We start from the raw sequence: 20,126 nt of genomic DNA, 5'->3' as shown, positions 1-20,126 counted from the left end.
AGCCTCCCTCCCCATGTTGCTCTTGCTCAGTGGCTCCTGCTGTTTCAGAGCTGGCTATTTGCGGCCTTCATCATGGGATCACTCAGCCATCTCTCCCCAGCACGGGGCCTCCCTTCAAGTCAATTTCTCTCCCACTTCCCACAATCAGAGATTCTGCACTGCCTTGGCTTCCCAACATGGCCAGGAGTGAGTCCACATGGGGCTTGAGGCCCTCCATGACCCAGCCCCACTGATCCCGCCAGGCCTGCCGCCCAGCCCTCAGCCTGAATGAGCTTACTTGGGTGGGTCAGACAGTGCCTGATGGGACCGCAGGTGGCTTGAGTACGACATCCTGGCTATCACACCGGTCCTCATAGCAGTCCCAAAACAGCCTTTGTGCTCCATTTCACAGAGATGGAAACCGAGGCACAAAGAGGATTGAAATACTTGAGGTATTCATTTTGCAAATATTTACTGAAAGCCTACAGCATGCCAGGTGCTGGGGACACAGTAGTGAGCAAGAGAGCAGACACCCCTGTCCTCATGGAGCCGAAGGGTAGCACACACAAAAAATGCAGCGCTTGTCAGAAGTCGAAAAGGAACTCCAAAGTTAGAGTAAGTGGGGGAAGAGTCAACATCCCCATGTGGAGAATTTCTGATACTCTCGCAAGCAGTGGGGACACCAAAAGCAACAGGCCGAGCCCTCAATCTTGGGGTTCACCCCTATGAAACATTCCTGCAAAGGATAGGCTGAGCCCACCTAAAATTAGGCCTAACAGTCACCCCCAGGGAAGCTCTTTTGTTGCTCAGAAGTGGCCTCTCTCTCAGCCGACACAGCAAGTGAACTCACCGCCCTCCCCCTATGAGACATAAATTCCAGGATGAGTTGGGACCCAGCATCAAGGGATTGAAAAAACCTTCTCAACCAAAAGGGGGAAGAGAGAAATGAGAAAAAATAAAGTGTCAGTGGCTGAGAAATTTCAAATAGCTGAGAGGTTATCCTGGAGGTTACTCTTACGCATTATACAGATATCCCCTTATTGGCGTGGCTAAAGGGAAGTACCTGAAACTGTAGAGCTATGTTCCAGTAGCCTTATTTCTTGAAGCTGATTGTATAATGATATAGCATTTACAATATGACTGTGTGATTGTGAAAACCTTGTGTCTGATGATCCCTTTAACTGAGGTATGGACAGATGAGTAAAAAATGTGGATAAAAAAATAAACAAATAGGGGAACAAAGGTTAAAGGGAACTGGTTAGATAGAAATACTAGTGGTCAATGAGAGGGAAGGATAAGGGGTACGGCATGTATGAGTTTTTTGCTTTTATTTCTTTTTCTGGAGTGATGCAAATGTTCTAAAAATGATCATGGTGATGAATACACAATTATGTGATGATACTTCGAGCCATAATTGTACACCATGTACAGAATGTTTGTATGTTAAGAATGTTTGTGTTTGTATGTTGTTTTATCAATAAAAACATTTTTTAAAAAAAGGAAAAAAGAAATAACAAGTTAGAGTAAGGGGCTTGAGAGTGACGGGGAGACAAAGGGCTTTCCGAACAAGTAGTCAGGGAGGGCCTCACTGACGAGGTGACGTTTCAGCAGAGCCTGGCGAGGACGGGGCAATCCGGCCTGGAGGCCAGGGTGGCTGCAGGGCGGTGCACAGGAGTCAAAGAGGCAGAGAGAAGGGCCAGAGCTGGGCCTTGGGGACCATGGAGGCTTTTGCTGGGAGAGTGATGGGGAGCCACGGGAGGGTTTTGAGCAGAGAAGGTGCATGGTCAGTTTACATTTTTAACACAGCACTTTGGCTGGTGTGTGAAGAGGGGAACAGGTAGGAGGAAGGATGATGTGTCCCACTGCCGGGGAGGAGGTGACAAAAAGTGAGGTGGGGGGTGATGGAGAAGACCCAGCATTACCCACTGACCCCAGAGCTCTACTTCCGTGGGGAAGGGGGGCCCAGAGGAGTCAGGCATGGGGGTAACAGGATTGGCATGGGGATTCTGGGCCAGGAGGGCAGATATGGCCTCCCTGAGCTCAGCAGCCCTGGCACTACCAGGGCAGGGTCTGGCTGCCTAAGCTAACCAGCTCGATGGCACCGCAGGACCTGGGCTGTACCCCAACCCCCAGCCAGTGGGGCACCTGGTACTCCAAGTTCTGTGAGAGCAGAGACCAAGTCTGTCCTAGTCACGAGGGCAGCACTTAGCACTGCTCCTGGCACATAACAGCTGCTCAGTAAACCTTCGTGGAATGAGTGAACAGGGCCTGGTACTAAGCAGGTGCCAAGGTTTGCTGAACAAGTCAATGAATGAATTGATTGCCTGTCCCTGTATTGTTTGCTAGTGGTTTCTGATCCCTTAATATGACTGCAACTGCTGTCAAACCCCCAGCCCTGCCACGAGCCAAGCCCTGGGCTCAATGTCTTGACCTCCGTTCCCACAACCCTGTACAGCAGGTTTTATCCCTGTGTCCATTTTACTGAGAAGGAAACTGAGGCCCAGAGCGGTTAATTCATTTCCCCAAGGTCACTCAGGTATGATGCAACCCCAACCAAGATTCCAAGCCAGAGGTGGGCTCTTCTCAGCTACCTGACTATGTCCAAATTGGGATCTCATCAACGACATGGTCATTCCCAACGCAACTGTAAATCCCCCGAGGGCAGGGACCCACAGGTGGGATCCTTACTGAACATCCCCAATCCTCCATCACATCTGAGCACTTGCCTTGACTCCTCATGGCAGCCCAGCACCACCTTCTGGGTGAGGAAACCAAGGCCCAGAGCTTGGAGACATTTCCAAGATCATCAGGGCTGAAGGTGACAGAGGCGGCCTCCAACCCCCATGTTTGGGGGTCTGGCCAAGGGCTCTTTGCACAGCCCCCCTCAACCCTCCCGTCTGCACCACCACCCATGCACCCAGCCCAGGGGCGGGGGTTCGAGTCCCTGAACCAAGGACTCATGGGCTGGAAGAGGCCGTAACTGGTTCACAGGGCTCAGCCTGGAGTCCAGAAAATCCCTCCACACCAGAGGCCGCCTCAAGATCCCGGGCCACCAGGCTGACCCCTGGACTGACCTCTCACCTCTGCCTGTCCCCTGGATGGGCGGCAGCCCGGGAACCTGAGCTTCAGGCTTTGCAAGGGGCCCAGCCAGGGGAGTTGGGTGTTTAAAACCACGTGCACAGTGTGCAGAGCTGCACACACACAATAAGAACAGCGGCAGGGACACGGCCGCCGCTCACGGGCACTCGCCCACGAGCCTGCACCCTGCTGGGCCCTTAGAAGCCCTGAATTCTCAGAACAGCCCAGTGAAGCAGATGCTATTATTACCCCAACTTTTTAGGTGTAGAAACGGAGGCACAAGTCAGTTGAATAAGTTGCCCAAGTCACACAGTGAGTACGTAGTGGGTTTAAGATTCAAACCCCGGGAGCCCAGATCCAGCACTGAGTATCTGGGGGGAGGGCTCATAAGGGACTAGACTCCTCTGGCCAGAACTGGGTGGAAGGAGGTGGGCTGCACCCCCTCGGGAACCGCTGTTGTTCTTATCACATGGTTCTATGACCTTTAAAGCAAAGTCCTCTTCTGCACCTATTAGGATGCCCTAGCCATCCTCTTCCCATTTCCAGGATCCCCTCCTCCTGAGAGCCCTCCTAGGTTTCTCCCCAGCCTCCCTGGTGCCCTCTCCCTGCCTGGATCCCCCTCAGGGCCTCCCAGACCATTGGCTGACCAGGTCTCTGGGCTGGGGCAGCCAGCTGTGGCCTGGTGTGGAGCTCTGCCTTCCCACTGGGGCCCCACCCTGCCGAGGGCATAGGCCTGGTCTCCCCGGGGTTGGCACAGCCCTTCCCCTGCTTCCAGTTGATGGCTAAGGGGCTCCATGCCACTCCCTTGCCCTCCCTGAGTTTCTTGTGTCCCCCCAGAGTCAAACCTACCAGTCAATCCTGTTTGTGCTTGCAGTGTGTCCCAGGAATAGCACACATCTCCCCAATCTTAGGAAAAGTCACCATCCAAACCCATGTAATAGCCACAGTGGACCCTAGGCTCTGAGCCTTGCTGAGGATGATTTGGGGATCAAGGGGAGAGAACATGACATTTCCCCCCTACATGAGTTTCAAATCCCTGCACTGCCTTTTATGGGCTGTGTGACCTAGGGCAGGTTACTGAATCTCTCTGAGCCTCAGAAATCTCAACAGTAAAACGAAGATCATAACAGTACCTATGTTTGACCAATCACATGGGGTGTTTAGCACAACATACTGAGGGCACTTCATAAGCCCTCAATGAATAATAGTTGTGCCATCATCATTTTTACTCTGTAACAGGCACTGACTGAGCATGTTATGAATATTTCAACTTATCCCCCACACCAACCCTAAGAGGTGGGTGATATTACTCTTCCCTGCTTTACAGAAACGGAGGCTCAGAGAGGTTGAGATGTGCCAGAGCTTGCCCCACAGACTGGTGAGTCAGGATTTGAACTCAGTGCTCTTAGATCCCAGGGAAAAAAACAGCTCAGTTCTACAGATGGCCGCCTGGGCTCTGAAATCCCACTGCCCCTGTCCCCCTGCTTCCCTCAACAGCCAGCTTCTAGTTGGACCAACAGGACTTCTGGTTTCTACGTACCCACTTCTTTGGCCCAGCACCTTTGCTCTGCTCTCTGGCTTCCACCTTCCTCATCTGTCAATCCTCTGGGGAAGAGCCCACGGACCACCTCCTCCTGGAAGCCCACCCCTCCAGTTTCCCTGCACATGCTTCCTGCCCAGTTCTCCCCTGCTCGTCTGCGGCCCATTCTGCAACTCTATAGTCCACTATCCCCCACTCCTGCCCAGACTCCAGGCCCTTAAGTCTAATCACCATGGAGATGGGCATTCCCAGAGACCAACTCCTGTTTCTCCTGCTGAGCACTTGACATGGAGTCCCTCCTCACCTTCCCACAGCAACTCTGTGATGGGTAGTGCTGTAGGACCCACTTTACAAATGAGGAAACTGAGGCCCAGAGAGGGGCAGCAACTTCTTTCAGGGTCATCCAGCTAGTGAGGAGCAGAGCACATTTCCCATGCCAGGTCGCTCTGAGCACCAAAGCCAAGGCAGCATTGCTCACAGCCTCGTCACAGACTCCAGGGGCTCTGACTCATCCCAGTCACAATCCTGACTGTGGCTCCCTTTCATTGAGGGCTTGACTATGTCACACCCTGGTACTGACGTTTCTCATACAACAGAATCCACATCTATCACCATTTTACAGATGAGGAAACTGAGGCTCAGAGAGGAGAAGTGACTTGCCCAAGGTTGCACAGCAGTAAATGGCAGAGCCTGGCCCCACACTCCCTACTGCTCTGCCGACCCACTGAGGCCTCAAATTCAACGTGCACACCCCCCTTCACCCCCAATTTCTCAGAGAGGCTCTTCCCCCAGGGAGCTTTCCAGTCTGGACTCTCTGCCTCCCCTCCTAGCACTCCATCCTAGCCTAGGCCCTCAGGCCACCCCAGAAAGGATCTCCTCACCACCCTTGGGGGCTAATAACTGCCTGGTTTGGGGATCTTCACAGTAGTGAGTCTGCCTGAGGGGACCCAAGATGGGGCAGTGGCTCCCATTCTGTGGCTTGCCTGGCAGGCTTAGTTTTATGCCATCCTCCCAGGTGCCCTGTGGGGTGCAGGTTACCAACTGCTTACACAGAGGGGGTCAGGGAGTCTGGGCAAGCCACTTGCCCATAACTATACAGTTGATGGGAGGCAGCCCTGGGCTCCAAATGCAGGTCTGTCTTTGGCCACATCACCCTCTGGCCCTCCCACTGTTGGCTCTGTCCAGTGACCAGACCCTGCTGAGCCCAGTTGCCTAGACAGCACCCCCTCCAAGCCCCAGTGACAACATCACTGCCACCATTTAAGCACTTCACACAGATTCTCTCCTTTAGTTCTCCCAGCAGCCCTGTAGGGAAGGTACGATCAGACCCACTTCTCAGATAAAGAACTCGAGGCACCTTGTGGCTCCTTAGCTGGCTGCCCAGGACAGGCTGTGCCTTAGTTTGCTTACCTGTAAAATGGGGTCATAATGGCCTCTGTCTCCCGGGACTGTGCAAGGCTGTGGAAGCCAGGGGCCCATGGAGACACACCCTTGGGGAGCTCTCAGACAGGGCCGGAAACCGAAGCGTGTTTTTCTCGACCCGTCAGCATCCAGTTGGGGTCCGGCCTGCTGAAGACAGGGCCCCATGTCTCCTTGAACACTTCCTCAAGCCCGGGATGCTGAGAAAACGATGAGTCACCCACCAGGCAAAGGCCTCGAGGAGCCTGTGTCAGGTCCTAGCCGGGGCGGGGAAGGTTCCAGGCTGGAAAGTTCAGGCTGGAAAGGGGGCCCCTGCGAACATGACAGCTCCTGGGCTAGCCCCACCACGGCCTGAGTCACCGGGTGTCCCTCAAGGCCTCCCACGGCCATATGCCACCAGCCCTGGGGATGGTTCTCCTCTTCCACTCGCTGGACAGTGCCCCTGGCACCTTCTGCCCCTGCTGGGTGCGTCTGCCTGCACCTCCGGGTCTCCTAAATGGCCCCTCTTTTCACCTACGAATCCCGGGGTCAGTCCTGACCCTCGAGCTACCCCACCTGCCAGGCCACCAAGACCTTGCCACTCAACCTCTGACCTCTGAGGTCCCCGGCCAGGCCGTCCCTTTCCTCACCTTATTATTTTCTGGCCCCTTGTTTTTCCCTCTCCAGAATCCATCTCCCTCTCACCACAGCATCCCCAGGGCTTCTTCCAAAACCCAAAACTGACCTCATCTGCCCCCTATTTAAAAGCCATCCTGCCTGCTGAGCCGCTGCTCTCCTTGGTGCTAATGCACTAGCGCCTCTGAGGAGCTCTCCAGATGCTTCTCCTCCAGCTGGCCCCAACCAGTTTCACCAGCTCATCCCTCAGGACCCCAAGTCCCCCACATCCCCCTCCCCACCCCAGGCACCAAGTTCTCTGGCCCAGCAATCCCCAAACTGATTTTTGGCCATTTACCCATCTGGAATGTTCTGCAGAAGATGCTTGTCGGCCCCTGTCACCATCCCCAGCCCTCACTGAGCCTGCCGAGGCCCGTCAGACTTTGTAGCCCTCACCCAGCGCTCCTACCCCCTGGAATGAGCTCCCCCCGTTCTGCTCTTGTTGAAAAATTACTTTTGACCCTCAGGATCCAGCTCAAATATTGCCTCCCTGAAGACTTCCTGGGCACCCTCAGGTAGGAGGATGGGGACAAGTCTTGGATTCCTGAGGCCTCTGAGTACAGAACTAGACGGCCACACTCCTCAAATTCCTGCTGCGAGGTGTGTGCTCCCCCACCCTCGCTGCCCACTGGGGAGCCTCACAGGGGCAGGGGGCTGAAGGCTCTGGAGGTATAGCCCTGAGTCAAAGAGCCATGGTCTGCCCTGGGGGAGCTCACGGCTAAGCATGCAAAAAGGGAAATACACACACACATGCACATATATATGTATATATATATATATGCACATATGTGTGTGTGCTTGTATGTGTACAACATCAGGGCATAAGGGCTATGGAGAAAGAGTAAGCAGAAAAAAAGAGCAGGGGGGAGTGGGAGGGTGCATATGGACCTAGGGTGTTCCTGACTGGGTGATCAAGGAGGGCCTCTCTGAGGAGGTGACATTTGAACAAAGATCTGAAGGAGGAAAGAGCTGGCCATGCAGAGATAAGGGGGAGGTGTTCCAGGTAGAGGGAACAGCCAGTGCAAGGGCCCTGAGGTAGAACATCTGAGAAATGGCAAGGAGGCCAGGGAGGCTGCGGCCAACACGGGGAGGGGAGGACGGAGGGAGGCGAGGGCTGCAGGGCGTGGGGCTTTGGCGTTTGCCTCTGGTCTGAGCGAGATGGGAGCCTTGGGGGTTCTGAGCAGAGGAAGGAAAGAACCCAATCTGCTTGTTGCAAAGTTCCTTCGGGCTCCTGGTGTGAAGAAGGGGAGGCAGTGGAGGTGGCAAGAAGTGGTAGAATTTGAGATTTGGGACACAGTACTGTCAAGATCCGTGGATGGGTTGGATGTGGGGGAGGGTAAAAGAAAGATGAGTCAAAATTGAGTCCCACAAATAAATAAGCAAGTCAGCCAGCCAGCCCCAGGTGTGCAGCCGGAGCAGGCGGAAGGATGGAGCTGCTGTGACGGGGAATGTGTGGGAGCAGAGGATGAGCGAGCCACCAAATGAATGAATGACCCGGGCCCTGGACCAGGCAGGCTGGCTCATACCCAGCTGTGGTCTCGGTGGAACCTTCAACAAATTCCCTCCACTCTCAGCCTCAGTTTCCTCACCTGCAGCGGAGGGAGCCGAGGCCTGTGAGCAAGAGGATGGGGCCCTCCAGTCCCTCTTCTCCATCCCCCTGCGGTGGGGCCTGCAGCTGTGCTGGGAGGGGAAGGGGGAGGGCTGGGCGAGGGGTGGGCCCGCTTCCCAGCAGGCCGGGTCTGGGCAGGTGGGAGGCTGCCTCCAGCTCTGGGAAGCTTTTGTGAAGTGCCCTCTGGCCTGAGGAGGCGGAGTTAGGGTGCACCTGCTGCCAACCCTCCCAGGGCCCTCCCGTGAGCCCCGCCTCCACTCCCCTGGGCCCTGGCGGTCACGTAGGGCCGAGCCCTGCCACCTGCAACCTGTGGGCTCCAGGAAGGTCAATGGCCTCTCTGACGCCAAGTTCTCATCTACCTCACAAAGCCCAGGGGGAATTCAATGAAATAATAGTGTCTGGCACATAGCTGGGGCTTTAGATGGGAAACGTGTCCAAGACCCCTGCCTGCAGGAGGCAGAGAGGAAGTCAGCAGGCATTGCGCCGGCCTCACAGCGGGCTCTGTAAAAGCCCCGCGCCCATAACCCAGGCTCCCAAGCCCCTCTGGGCTCACCCTTCCACCTAAGAAGCACCTACCAGGGCTGGACAAAGCTCCCACCTTCCCCCTCCCCCTAGCATCCTTCCTGGACCTCTGGGACCTGGGGAGGAATTCAGAGGCAGGAGAGACTGTAATAACTAGGGAAACTGAAGCTCAGAGCAGGGCAGGAACCAGCTGTGGCAGAAACAGACCCTGGACCTTTAAGTTCCCAGCTCTGGGGACCTATGCCTCGTCTCATCAAGACTTTTCTGATGTTCTGGTGATTTAATGCAACATGCCCAGATGGCCCTGGGGACACAGAAATGACTCAGACACACTCTCTAGGGGTCTAACATTTACTACCCACCTACTATGTGCCAAGGACTTCTCTGAAGGTTTTATCTCCCCTGTCCCTTTTAACCTTTGTGATATCTTTCATTGCCATCTCCGTTTTCCAGATGAGGAAACTGAGGCCTGGCAAGATCACATAGCAGCTAATGTTTACTAAGACTTGCTACATTCTTTGGGCTCTAATCTACATGGGAGTATCATAAGAAAGATACGACAATCCAGCTCCACTTTACAGATGAGAAAACTAAGGCCAAATTGGTAATAGGGCAGGGCTAGGATTTGAACTCAGGGGCCTGTGGCTTGAAACCTGTATATCAATGTGGGGCAGGAGGCGGACTCGGGTGTCTTTGGCTAACATTTGCTCTAATAAACTGCCCCAGCTCGGCAGGACCTTGCTTAGCGCTCTTCACTTCCTTTCCTGCTTTGGGGCCCAGTGGCCAGGCCTGGCTTAGTTTGTAGGGTGATTGGGCATGTTAATTAGTCACCATCCTCAAATGAAAACAGGGCCTTTTCCAGTCTGCCAACTCTCCTGAAAGCGGGGTTTGGAGCCCATTTGCCAGATGAGGAAACAGACTTGGGGAGGTTAGGTGTCCAAGGTCACGTGGCCAAGAAGTGCCACCCATGGCAAGGACCCTGCCACACCCACTTACATCCTGGCCCCCTCACTTCAATCAGAGCCCTCTCTCCCAGACAGGCCACCACAGGGCTTGGTCTGGGACTCAGCAAAGACCACCAAGGCAAAGGTCATGAACTTTGCCCTGTCGCCCTTGTAGGGCAGGGACTGAGGAAGAGGAGGAAGGCCAGAAGCAAGGTGTCGTGGCCAGTGTCCAAGGAAGGAGGACCAAAAGCCACATCTTAAGCCCACCCCTTCCCGCACACCCGGCTTCAGTCTGCTGCTGAGACCCCACAGGTGACAGGGGCCAGGGTGGCAGGTCAGGCTGCCTCAGTTATGACAAAGGACACACCTGTCAGCAGTGCACTGCTAGACAGAACACGGTTTTTCAACTGGGACCCTGTGCACATGTGCGTGCATGCACACACACACTGTGCTCTGCTGATGCCCACAGCCCAGGTGCCTGCACACCTGCTGACACAATCACACTCCTTCACAAACCAGCAGGGTCTCCCCTCTGTCCGTCCCCTCACACACTGTCCCAGTGTGTCCCATCCACACAGGCATCCCGCACATGGAGAGGCACATGCACGCTCACACCAAGCCATACTTCTGCGTGCACACACACACACACGCACACACACACATAGCCACCTCGGGCACACACACATGCTTTGTCCAGTGAGCTCACATGTATAATACACAATCACGCACCCTCGAAGGTAAGCACTGGACAAGGTTGGCTCAGGCCCTCAACCATCATTCCTGGACAGCCCCAGCCCCAGGTTCCCGCTCCCCAATTGAGAGAGCCTGACCCCCCTCCCTTGGTCCTCCCAGCAGCATTTTCAGGGTCCCACAGATGTGTCTCCTGGACCTCGGGGACAGGAAGGCTCTGAAGGAGAGGATGCTCACGCCAGGCGTTCCCCAAGGAGGAAGGGTGCATGCTGTAACCGCCCCCCCCCAGCAGAGAGGGACTTGGGAACCCGAGGGGGTGCCGGGAAGGTGGAGCCTGGCCCTGCAGCATCTCCCTGGCTCTAAATGCAATCCCCAGGGTCCCCAGGACCACATTCACCCCACTCATGGAGGCTTAATTAACAAAATGGCCCACTTCTGCCACTCATGAGAAATCCAAATGGGGCCCGTGCCAGACGTCACTGTCAACCGTCTTCCCCAAAGTCCCACAGCCCAGGACACAGAGGCTGCTGCCTTCCTCCCCGCCACTCACCCATCCCCAGAGTGCCAGGAAAGCCCCCAGACATCCCGCCCCTGGGCATCAGCTTGTGATCCCAGACATCTTGATTTGCGGGATTTTTAAAACTAATTCAGATTAAAGTGTAACAGGCTAGAAGCTCATGGCGAAGGACCCATGCTTTCCAAACTGGATCAGGTTGCGGGGTGCCTTTGGGTTGGAATGAAGACATGGACCCCATCAGTGGTGTGACCTTGGGGAAGTTCTTGCCCTCCCCGGGCCTCTGGCTGCTCATCTGAAGTAAGAACAGCACTGTCCTCTGGGCGGCTGGTGGGTGCCAGTGACGGGCCCCCATAGGTGACTCTGAAGTGACTGCTGTGCTGGTGGCTTGGAGAAATCCAGAAAATACTGAGACATTCAACTGAAGGGCATGGCAAATATTGCACTGTGCTAAGTTGGAGGCCATTTCCCTACCCAGACCAGCGGCCGCAGGTGCCAAAGGTTTATGCAAAAGCCCGGGGGAGAAAGACTTAAGGCTGTGAAGATGCTCTTCGCTCTCTGCTAAATGAACTTTGTCTGCAAACTGGGAAAAGCCCCCCCCACCCCCCATTAGTCAATTTGGCCAGCAGAGCACCTGGGGTCCAGCTCGCAAAGCCGCAAAGGCCCGGCGTTGAGGGTTAGAGTTTGGCAGTGGCGCCCCACCCCCACCCCGTCCCGGGGACTGCTGCCCTTTCCGGATTCCTGGCACCCATGGTGGCCCTATGGAGAAGCTGCGGGCGGAGCAGGGAGATCTGCATTCCAGCACCGGTTCCCGATCACGGAAACGCGCTTCCTCTCTCCAGGCCTCAGTCTTCCCATCCGGAAGATGGTACAGCTGGGCTGAGACGTCTGTCTCTAAGTAGCCTCGGGGCTCTCCGGGCGCGGGAGTTGACAGGTGGTCTGAAACCCCACCCAAGCAGTATCCTAGGCTCTCGCAGGCCCTGGGGACGTCATTTTGACAGGCCAGAGGAAAAGGAAAGGGGTTGGTTCATTTTGTGGCTAAGGTTGGAACGGAATCGGAAGGTCCTGCCTCCGAGGGGTTAGCTTCTCCGGCTGGGCCGCCCAGGGAGGCGGGGAGCAAGCCAAACACAAGAAAGAATAAATCCTAACCAGGCTTTGCCCGGCCAGGAGGCCCTGGCTCTTGTCATAAAAAGATCTTATCCCCATGAGCGCCCTGAGCCACGCTGCGGTGCAGGCCCCGCCCTCCGCCCTCCGCCCTCCGCCTCCACCTTCTATTTCCTGTGACAACCTGCAAACTGAAGACCAACTTGCCCTCCTCCCAGGCGCCCCGGCTCTGGCTTGACCCCCGCCCCACCCCCCACCCGGGCCCCAGCTGCAGGAGACCCAGGCAGAGTGTAATTCCCCTTGCCCTCCTCTCTGCCCTGGGCCCGTCCGGACAGATTAAGCCTTTGTCACACACACCCAGAAAAGCTCAGAGCCAGATGGGACGGGACAAGTGGTGTCAGATCATTGACCAGCGGCCGCGGCCGGGACGAGGGAAGGGCCCCGACCACAGTGCCACATATGGCCATGGGAGGAGGGAGTGGGCCCAGGACAGGAGCGGTCGGAGAGCAACGTGGGAGAGAGATGACACGCCGTGCCCCCCTGCCCGCCCGCCCCAGGACCCAAGACCAGGCAGGGGCCCCTGTTCAGCTGCTGCAGCGACCCCAACTCCCATGTCCCCTCTCCCCTGGAGTCTTCCTGCCTGCCCACCCTCCGTTGGCGCTTCCACAGCCCACTTTATCACAGCCTCGGCTCTGCCCAGCTTCCCCACCAGCTGGACACCCCTGGGGCAGGCTCAGGGTCCGACCTCCCCCCACACCCAGTGCCCACCCCAAGGCCTGCGGGTATCAAACACTATACAAAGCATTATGGTCAATGACCTTCACAAAACCTGCCCAGGATAAAACTGCAGGATACTTCCCAACAGTCACCTGGGGCAGTGACTAACTTTAATTGTGTGTTCATGTGTGTGTGTGTGTGCATGCACACGTGTGTATCAGTGAAGGTAGGGGACATCCTTTGCACCTCCCAAAGAAGGACTCATTCAGCCCCTCCCAGGAAGAGGCCATGGCTGCCCCAGCAATTCCCAGCAGGATTTGTTTCTCTTAGATCAGTGAAAAGGAAAATGGAAATATAAAAATAATAACCGAGCCCCAGGACGGTGCTGGAGATGGGGGTGGCAGGACTCGGGGCATCTCCTGAGGCTGGCTCCAGTTGGCTGGGCGAGTGGCAGGTAACTAACAGGCTCTCTGGGGACTGACAAGCAGGCAAGGCAGGCGGGCGTGGGGAGCTGGAGAGGCAGGTTGTCGCGGGAGGGCACTGTCTGTTGTGTTTGTCCTCCTGGCAGCCTGGTCTGGGAGGCCTGGGTCCCCTCTCTGCCTCCCCGGCAGGCGTACCCTGGGGAGGGTTTATCACTCATCTGAGAGCCAGGGGGAGGCTTGTGAGGCCCCTGGTGTACAGGGCCAGCAGGGCAGGTCACTGCGGGCATGAGAAGGGTCTGAAGCTCTGTGCTGGGCTGGCAGGACCTGGTGTCCAGGCCTGGCACTCAGTTTCTGCATGTGATCTGGACGGGGCCTGGGGGGTGGGGGTGTGCACTGCCTTGACAGCTGTGTGGCTGGGGGTTGGGGGAAGGCTGCCCACTCCCTAGGAGAGAGGTCCACCGAGTGCGTCAGCTGCCAGGTCACAGGGAGGGAGACACCCACCCCACCCCCAACTCCAGGAGTGCATGGAGTGGGGGCTCCTGCTTTCTAGGGCAGGAATAACTAAGATGGGGTGGGAAGGCATGACCCTGGAAGCTGGGATAGCTGGGGGCACTGATCCAGGGTGGGGTGCATAGGCCCAGTCAACCATCTGTGGGTTGCTGACCTCAAAAAACTACATTTAGGCTGGGGGCACTGACCCAAAATGGAAGAGAACCTAGGTGGGTCCCCGACAGGCAGGCAGGGGGTGGGGGTGGGGGGGTGGTTTGACCTAGGGAGGTGCAGTGATCCAAACTCTTCGGGTGGGAGAGTTGGTAATGATATGGCCTGGGCGTGGGTGGGGAGGGGTCCCGGACTCCACTGGGAGAGGGGACAATGGCCCGGACTGGCTGGGTGAGGGGGAGAGCACTGATTTAGGCTGGGGGAGCCCCTGACTCGCTCGGCAGAGGGGCGCGGCCCCAACCTCTCCCTCTGGGACTCCGGCCTCGGCGCGCCCCTCGGCCCGGCCCTCGGTCTCCGCTCCGGCCGGAGGCGGCAGCGGCGCAGATGGGCTGCTGGCGGCCGCAGCGGCATCGGCGCGGTTATCAGCGCTCCTCGCAGATGTGCCGCCCGCCCGCCCTCGGCGCTCGCGGCTCCCCGCTCCCCGCGGCCTGCAGCCCGGTCCCCTGGGCGCGGCGGGAGGCGCCTCCGGATCCGCTCCCCGGCTCCCGCCTCCTCCCTCGCGGCCCCCTCACCCCGCGGGCCGGGCCCGGGCAGCCTCCGGAGGGGGAGGGGGAGGGGACAAGTGCACTTTTCGTAACGACCGAATCAATTGTGTGTGAAGAGCCCGCTCCGGCCGGGGCCGCGGCTGAGCGCGGGGCGGGCGGGCCGGACGGGGGAGGAGCGCGGAGGGGGAGCGGGGGAGAAAGGGAGGGAGGGAGGCCGGCGCGGGGCGGCCCCGTTCGCTCGCTCGCTCGGGCCGGGCGAGGCCGGGAAGGGAGCGAGGGGGGCAGGGAGGCGGCCGGGCCGGCCGGGGGCGGAACGCACTAATGGAGGGTCTCGGCGACGGAAAGTTCAAAGCTCAGCGGCACCCCGGGAGCGGCCGCCCCCCAGCCCCCACCCGCTGCAGAACAATGAGGTCCCGGCGGGGGAGCCGCGGGGCCCGCGCCGCACGCCCTCTCCAGGGCGCCCCGGGCCGGAGGGGACGCCCCCGCCCGGCCGGCCGCCTCCTCCTCCTCCTCCGCGGCTGCGGTTCCCCGCCCCCTCCCCACCCCCACCCCCGCCACTCCGTCGGGACCGGGCCGGCCCGGGGGACGGGGGAGGGGAGGGGATGGATAGGTCAGGCCGCCCCCGCCCCAGGGAGGAGGGGGAAGCCAGGGGCCCGGGGGGCGGAGGGGGCGCCCCACCCACCCGCGGCAGGCTGCTCCTGCGCCAGGCTGCGGCTCGGGCCGCCCCTCCCCGGGCTAGCCCCGGGTGGGGTCGGGCGGCAGTGCCCGGGCGGGCCCCCTCCCTTGGAGCTGGGAGGCCAAACGGACTCCACGTCCCAGGGCTGCTCCTGCTCATTCCCCCCACCCGCGACACTCCCGCCCCCCCGTCACACACACACACACACACACACACATACACACACACACACACACACACACCGCCCAGCCTGCCCGGGGGCGGGAGCGCGAGGCGCCCGGGACAGGCAGCCCCGGGGCGGGCGGGGGGAAGCTCGGGCTTTGGAGCAGCCGCCTGCTGGCGGGGGGAGGGGACGCGAGGACGGAACATGCTGGGGTGAGCAGCCCGGGACAGCCCGCCCGGCACGGCCGCAGCCCGGGCAGCGGCGCCGAAGGGGTCAGGGACGCCCCGAACCCGGAGCGCGGCTGGGGCGGGCCAGGGCGGACCGGCGAGCAGGGACGCGTGCGCCCCAGGCGGGCCAGACACACGGACAGCCTCAGGGACACACGTTAGGGCACACATCCACACCCGCACCCCGCCCCCGCCCGCCCCGGGACCGGCCCGTAGCCGCCGCGCGCACTCACCGAGCCCGTCTTGACCGGCACATACACCACTTGGCCCATCTTGGGTTCCCGGCCGCTGCCCAGGCGGAAGCCCTTGGAGCGCACCCAGAACTGGAACTTGCCTTTCTCGCCGGCCGCGGGGCCGCTGCCAGCGCCGGTCCCGCCGCCGCCCTGCAGGACCTCGGCGATCCGCTGGTATTTGCTGCGTGTCACCGTCTTGGTTTTGGCCGAGTCGCCGTAGGTGCGCAGGCACCAGTCCCGGAACTGGCGGCCCAGCTCAGAGTCCCCGGGGCTGCGCTCGCGCTCCCAGCCCCCGCGCAGCAGCAGCGTCGGCTTCGGCATCCTCCCGCCGCGCCCGGCGCCCTCGGGGGCGGGCCGGCCGTTGGGCCGCCCGGGGCCGGGGCTGGGCTGGGCTGGGCCGGGCCGAGCCGGGACGCGCCGCGGCCGGGCCCGTCCCGCGGTGTGGCTCCGGCGCGGCTGCTTGCTGGGTGCGGGCGGCGGCCGGACGCGCGGGGCTGCGGCGCGCTCTGTCCTGCTCGGGCGGCGGCGGCGGCGGCGTTGGCGGCGGCGGCTCCGGCTCGCCTCCTGCTCCGCCTCCTCCTCCCCCCGGCCGGGATGCAGGAGCGATGGAGGCAGCTCCGGGCCCGGAGGTGCAGAGGGGGCGGACCGCCCCGCGGGCGGCCGGGGGAGGCGGGAGGCGGGGAGCGGCCCCGGGCGCAGGGAGCGAGACCGAGCCTGGGCGCGGGCGGCGGCGGCTGTCAGCTCGCGCGGCTCGTCCTGCTCTGCTCCGGCTCCCGCTGCCGCTGCTCTTCCTCCTCCTCCTCCTCCCGCGCCCGCCTCCTCCACGCCGCGGGATCCCACCTGTTAGAGCGGCGCAGCCTTCGCCGCCGCGACACCCCCCCCCCCGCCCCACTCCCTCCCGCGCCCGCCCGCTGGACCCAGCCTCCGCCCCGTCCTGGCCCCTGGGGGCGCGGGGGCCGCCGCGCCCAAAGCCGCGGGGAGAGCAGAGCCGCAGGCGCGCAGTGCCTGGCCCAGGGACCGAGTTCCCTCCGGCCCGGCTGGGCCCCGAGCTTCGCAGGCCTCTGTCCGCCCGGCCGGGCCGCCCCACGGGGAGCAGGGCGCAGACCTCGGTCTGGCCACCCGCGCTGGGGCCTCCCTGGGCCGCCCCGCCCCGCTTAGCCCGACCCGGCCGGTCAGGGCACGGGGCCCCTCCCTCCCACAGGGCCTGGCCTGCAGGGTCCCGAGCAGAGCAACTAGCCTGACCTCTCCGCCCGCACCCGGCGTCAGAGGGCCCCCGGCGGAGAGCCAGAGGAACAGTATTCTCCTGGGGAACCCCAAACCGCCGCCCTTGGGGGCCTCCAAACTTCCTCCCCTCTTGCCTCCTCCTAAATTCCCCGAAGTTTGGCCGGCCTTGCCCCTGCCGGCCCCACTGCTCTGGGGCAGCCCCAGGCCCCAGGGAGCTCCACATGGGCTCAACACACTAATTCATCTGAGACACCAGGCTTCGGGGATGCACCTTGGCTTAGAATCCCTCGCTGAGTAAAAAAGGTGGCCCCACTCTCCTGGTTCTCCTGGGGCTGCAGAACTGACCTTGGCTAGAAGAGGCCCCCTCCCCTTTAATGAAATTACCAACATAAATAAAGGCACAGGCCAATTCCCCAGGATCTCTGCCCTCCTTTCTTAACAGGTTATGAGGCATTGCTGTACTTCTCTTAGTGCTGCACTGTCCCCCTACCCCCATCTCCCACCCCCTGTATCTGGGGACCACCCTCATGTCCCCAGGCCACTCCTGCAGGCAAGTCAGCACCCCAGATCTGAGGCCCAGATTTTGGCCAGTGCAAGACTAATTTCTGCCTAGGAATGATGGCTACCTCACCCCAAGATCTCTCACCCTGGGACCTACTGTGTGCCATATCCCAAGAACCCTATTTTACAGATGAAGGGCTGGTGATTGGAGAAGTGACCTGACCTGTGCGAGGTTATGCAGAGAGCTCTGAGAGGTGGGTTTCAGCTCAGGTCTGTCTGGCTCCTGCTCCCACATCACACAGAAGTCTCCCTATCCCCACCCCATATGTGCCCAGCTCACCTCCCCCACTAAGTAGGGCATTCCAGATGCTCAGGGGCCATGTCTGACTCATTCCTATATGCCCAAACCCTAACGCGGCACCTGGCACACAGTAGGTGCTAATAAATGCAGAAAGAGCCCAAGAGGTCTTCCAAGTTTCAACCTCTCTCTCTGCGTTTCACATAGGGAATTTATTTTTAGATAACTTAGCATTTCTATGTTACTTTATATACACCAACAACTCCACAGTCATTTTTCCTCTTTATTGTCCCAAGAACTCTTTTTGGTTCCATGCTGGCATGCTTATCTTTCAGAGGTGACTACCGGGACCCAGGAAGGGAAAGTTACTACTCAAAGCCCACCCAGCTCTGAGGGTACAAGGGCAGAAGAATGGTTTGGAAGGCCATGCTCTGACTTTCCCATGTGCCCCTTGGCACTCAAGCCCCCCAAGCTGACCCCCTGCCAGCAAAGTGCCCTGCTGCCTAGATGGTGGGGTCCCCGTTTGAGCCCTGGTCTTTCTGCCCTATTTCAAGACCTATTTCTTTATATAACCACAAGGCCAGGCCATCTTTCCATCCAACCTGGGTCTTTACCTGCCTTTCAGGACCAAAACATGGTAGAAGGTAGAGTATAGTAGAAGGAATACAGGCTTCCAGTAGAGGCCAACAGAGCTGGGATCAAAAGTCCTGACTACTACTTGCTGTGGCATTCTTCATGCCCCTGGGTCCCAGTTGGTTGCTTTGCAACTTAATGAACCTACTAGGCCACCCTTTGCTGGGTGAGCTGGGGCAGGTCACTGAACCCACAACTTCTTCATCTGTAAAATGAGCAGGATGTCACAGTTGTAAAGGTTCAATAGGAAAATATAACAACGTAACAGGTGTCCAATAAATACCATTTTCTCCTTCAACGGGGCTGCAAGGTATTCAAGGAGAGAAGTGGTTAGTTTTAGCATTTCATGCATTTAACAAACACTAGGGCATCTGCTATGCATCAGGTTTTGGGGATATGGCCCGGGAATCCTCAAGGCCCCTGCCCTCCCAGAGCTCACAGCCATTGAAGAAACCAACTCTCAATGATTACAGTTTGGGAAAAGGGCCATATTGGGAAATTAGAAGCTGCAATAGCAAATAATGGACTGGAAGGACTGCTTTGTTAGGGGCATCAGGGAAGACCCCTCGGAGCAGGTAGCATTTGAGCAGAGTCTGAAGTGATGGGTGTTTAGGAGTCATTCATGCTAAGGTCTGAAGGAAGAGCATTCCAGGCAGAGGAGACAGCAACAGCAAAGGCCCTGAGGCAGGAAAGAGATTGGCATTTTCCAGAAGCTGAAAGGAAGCCCGTGTGGCTAGAGTGGAGTGAGGTGGGGGTGAGAGGGGGGTGGGCAGGCAGGAGTCCTGAAGACATGGAAAAACTTTGACTTTTCCCATGTGCCCCTTGGCACTCAAGCCCCCCAAGCTGACCCCCTGCCAGCAAAGGTGCCCTGCTGCCTAGATGGTGGGATCCTTTGCTGGCAGGTGGTCAGCTTGGGGGGCTTGAGTGCCAAGGGTCACATGGGAAAAGTCAGAACAATCTGGATTGCATTCAGATGCAATGGGAAGCCATTGGTGAGTTTTGAACAGCTGGCAGCTTAGTTGAGAGGGACTGAGGAGCAGAGTGGACGGAAGTAAGGAGCAGAGGGCGGCCACAGGGGTCTGTGGTCAAGGGGTTTGGAGGTCAGAGGCCTGGTTTCTCCTCCCGTGTGTCAGCTCGCTCTACACCCTGCACATTCCAGCCCCTTGACCCAAGGGGCACTGGGAAAGGAGTGGATGTGGTTGAGCCTGGGAATGAAATGGACAGATGGGAAGTGAAAATAGCCAACTGCAGCCCATTCCCACTTCTGAGGAGACAGCTCCCTGGACTTCTGGCCTGTTCCCATCAACAGGGTCCCTAGGAGAGATTGTGCTGTGGGGCATGCTGGATAGAGGGTGAGTTTCCCACAATGCCCCTGGGGGGAGGGGAGCCTGAGCAATTATGGTCCCAGGAGATAACTGGTCCTCCTTTCTTCCCTTTCCAAACACCTACCAAAAAGACAAAGCAGCTGCCTCGGTAGATCACCTGAATTTTTTTTTCCTTATCCAGATGTTCAAGGAGGGCTGGGATGGAAGCGCAGGTGGTCCACGTGTCCAGGGGGCACACCCCCTTCCACTACTGAGAGTAATCCACCGCTGAGCTTAGCGATGAAGCTACCTTGAAGAGCATATGGGGAAACTGAGTCCCACTAGAAGAGAAGAGGCTTAGGGCAGAGTCAGGTGCCTGGCCTTTGCCTGGCTAGGCTCAGATCACCAGCTACTCACTGAGCTCTGACTATGGGCCCAGACGAGCGGTAATGCCTGTAACCCAGAGGTGA

General features: G+C 58.9%; 1 protein-coding gene across 1 annotated transcript in view; it reads right to left on the bottom strand.

The window, feature by feature from the left end:
- NOL4L (nucleolar protein 4 like) overlaps nt 1-16,017 on the bottom strand; it is a 122,321-nt gene extending 106,304 nt beyond the window's left edge. Inside the window, exon 1 of the mRNA XM_077111595.1 lies at nt 15,697-16,017. Coding sequence (XP_076967710.1) covers nt 15,697-16,017 — 321 coding nt within the window. The remainder of the gene's footprint in view (nt 1-15,696) is intronic.
- Between the last annotated feature and the right edge of the window lie 4,109 nt (nt 16,018-20,126).

The sequence above is a fragment of the Tamandua tetradactyla genome, chromosome 1, assembly GCF_023851605.1.
Source record: "Tamandua tetradactyla isolate mTamTet1 chromosome 1, mTamTet1.pri, whole genome shotgun sequence".
In the NCBI taxonomy this organism is placed as follows: domain Eukaryota; kingdom Metazoa; phylum Chordata; class Mammalia; order Pilosa; family Myrmecophagidae; genus Tamandua; species Tamandua tetradactyla.
This window is presented reverse-complemented; position numbering and strand designations above follow the sequence as displayed.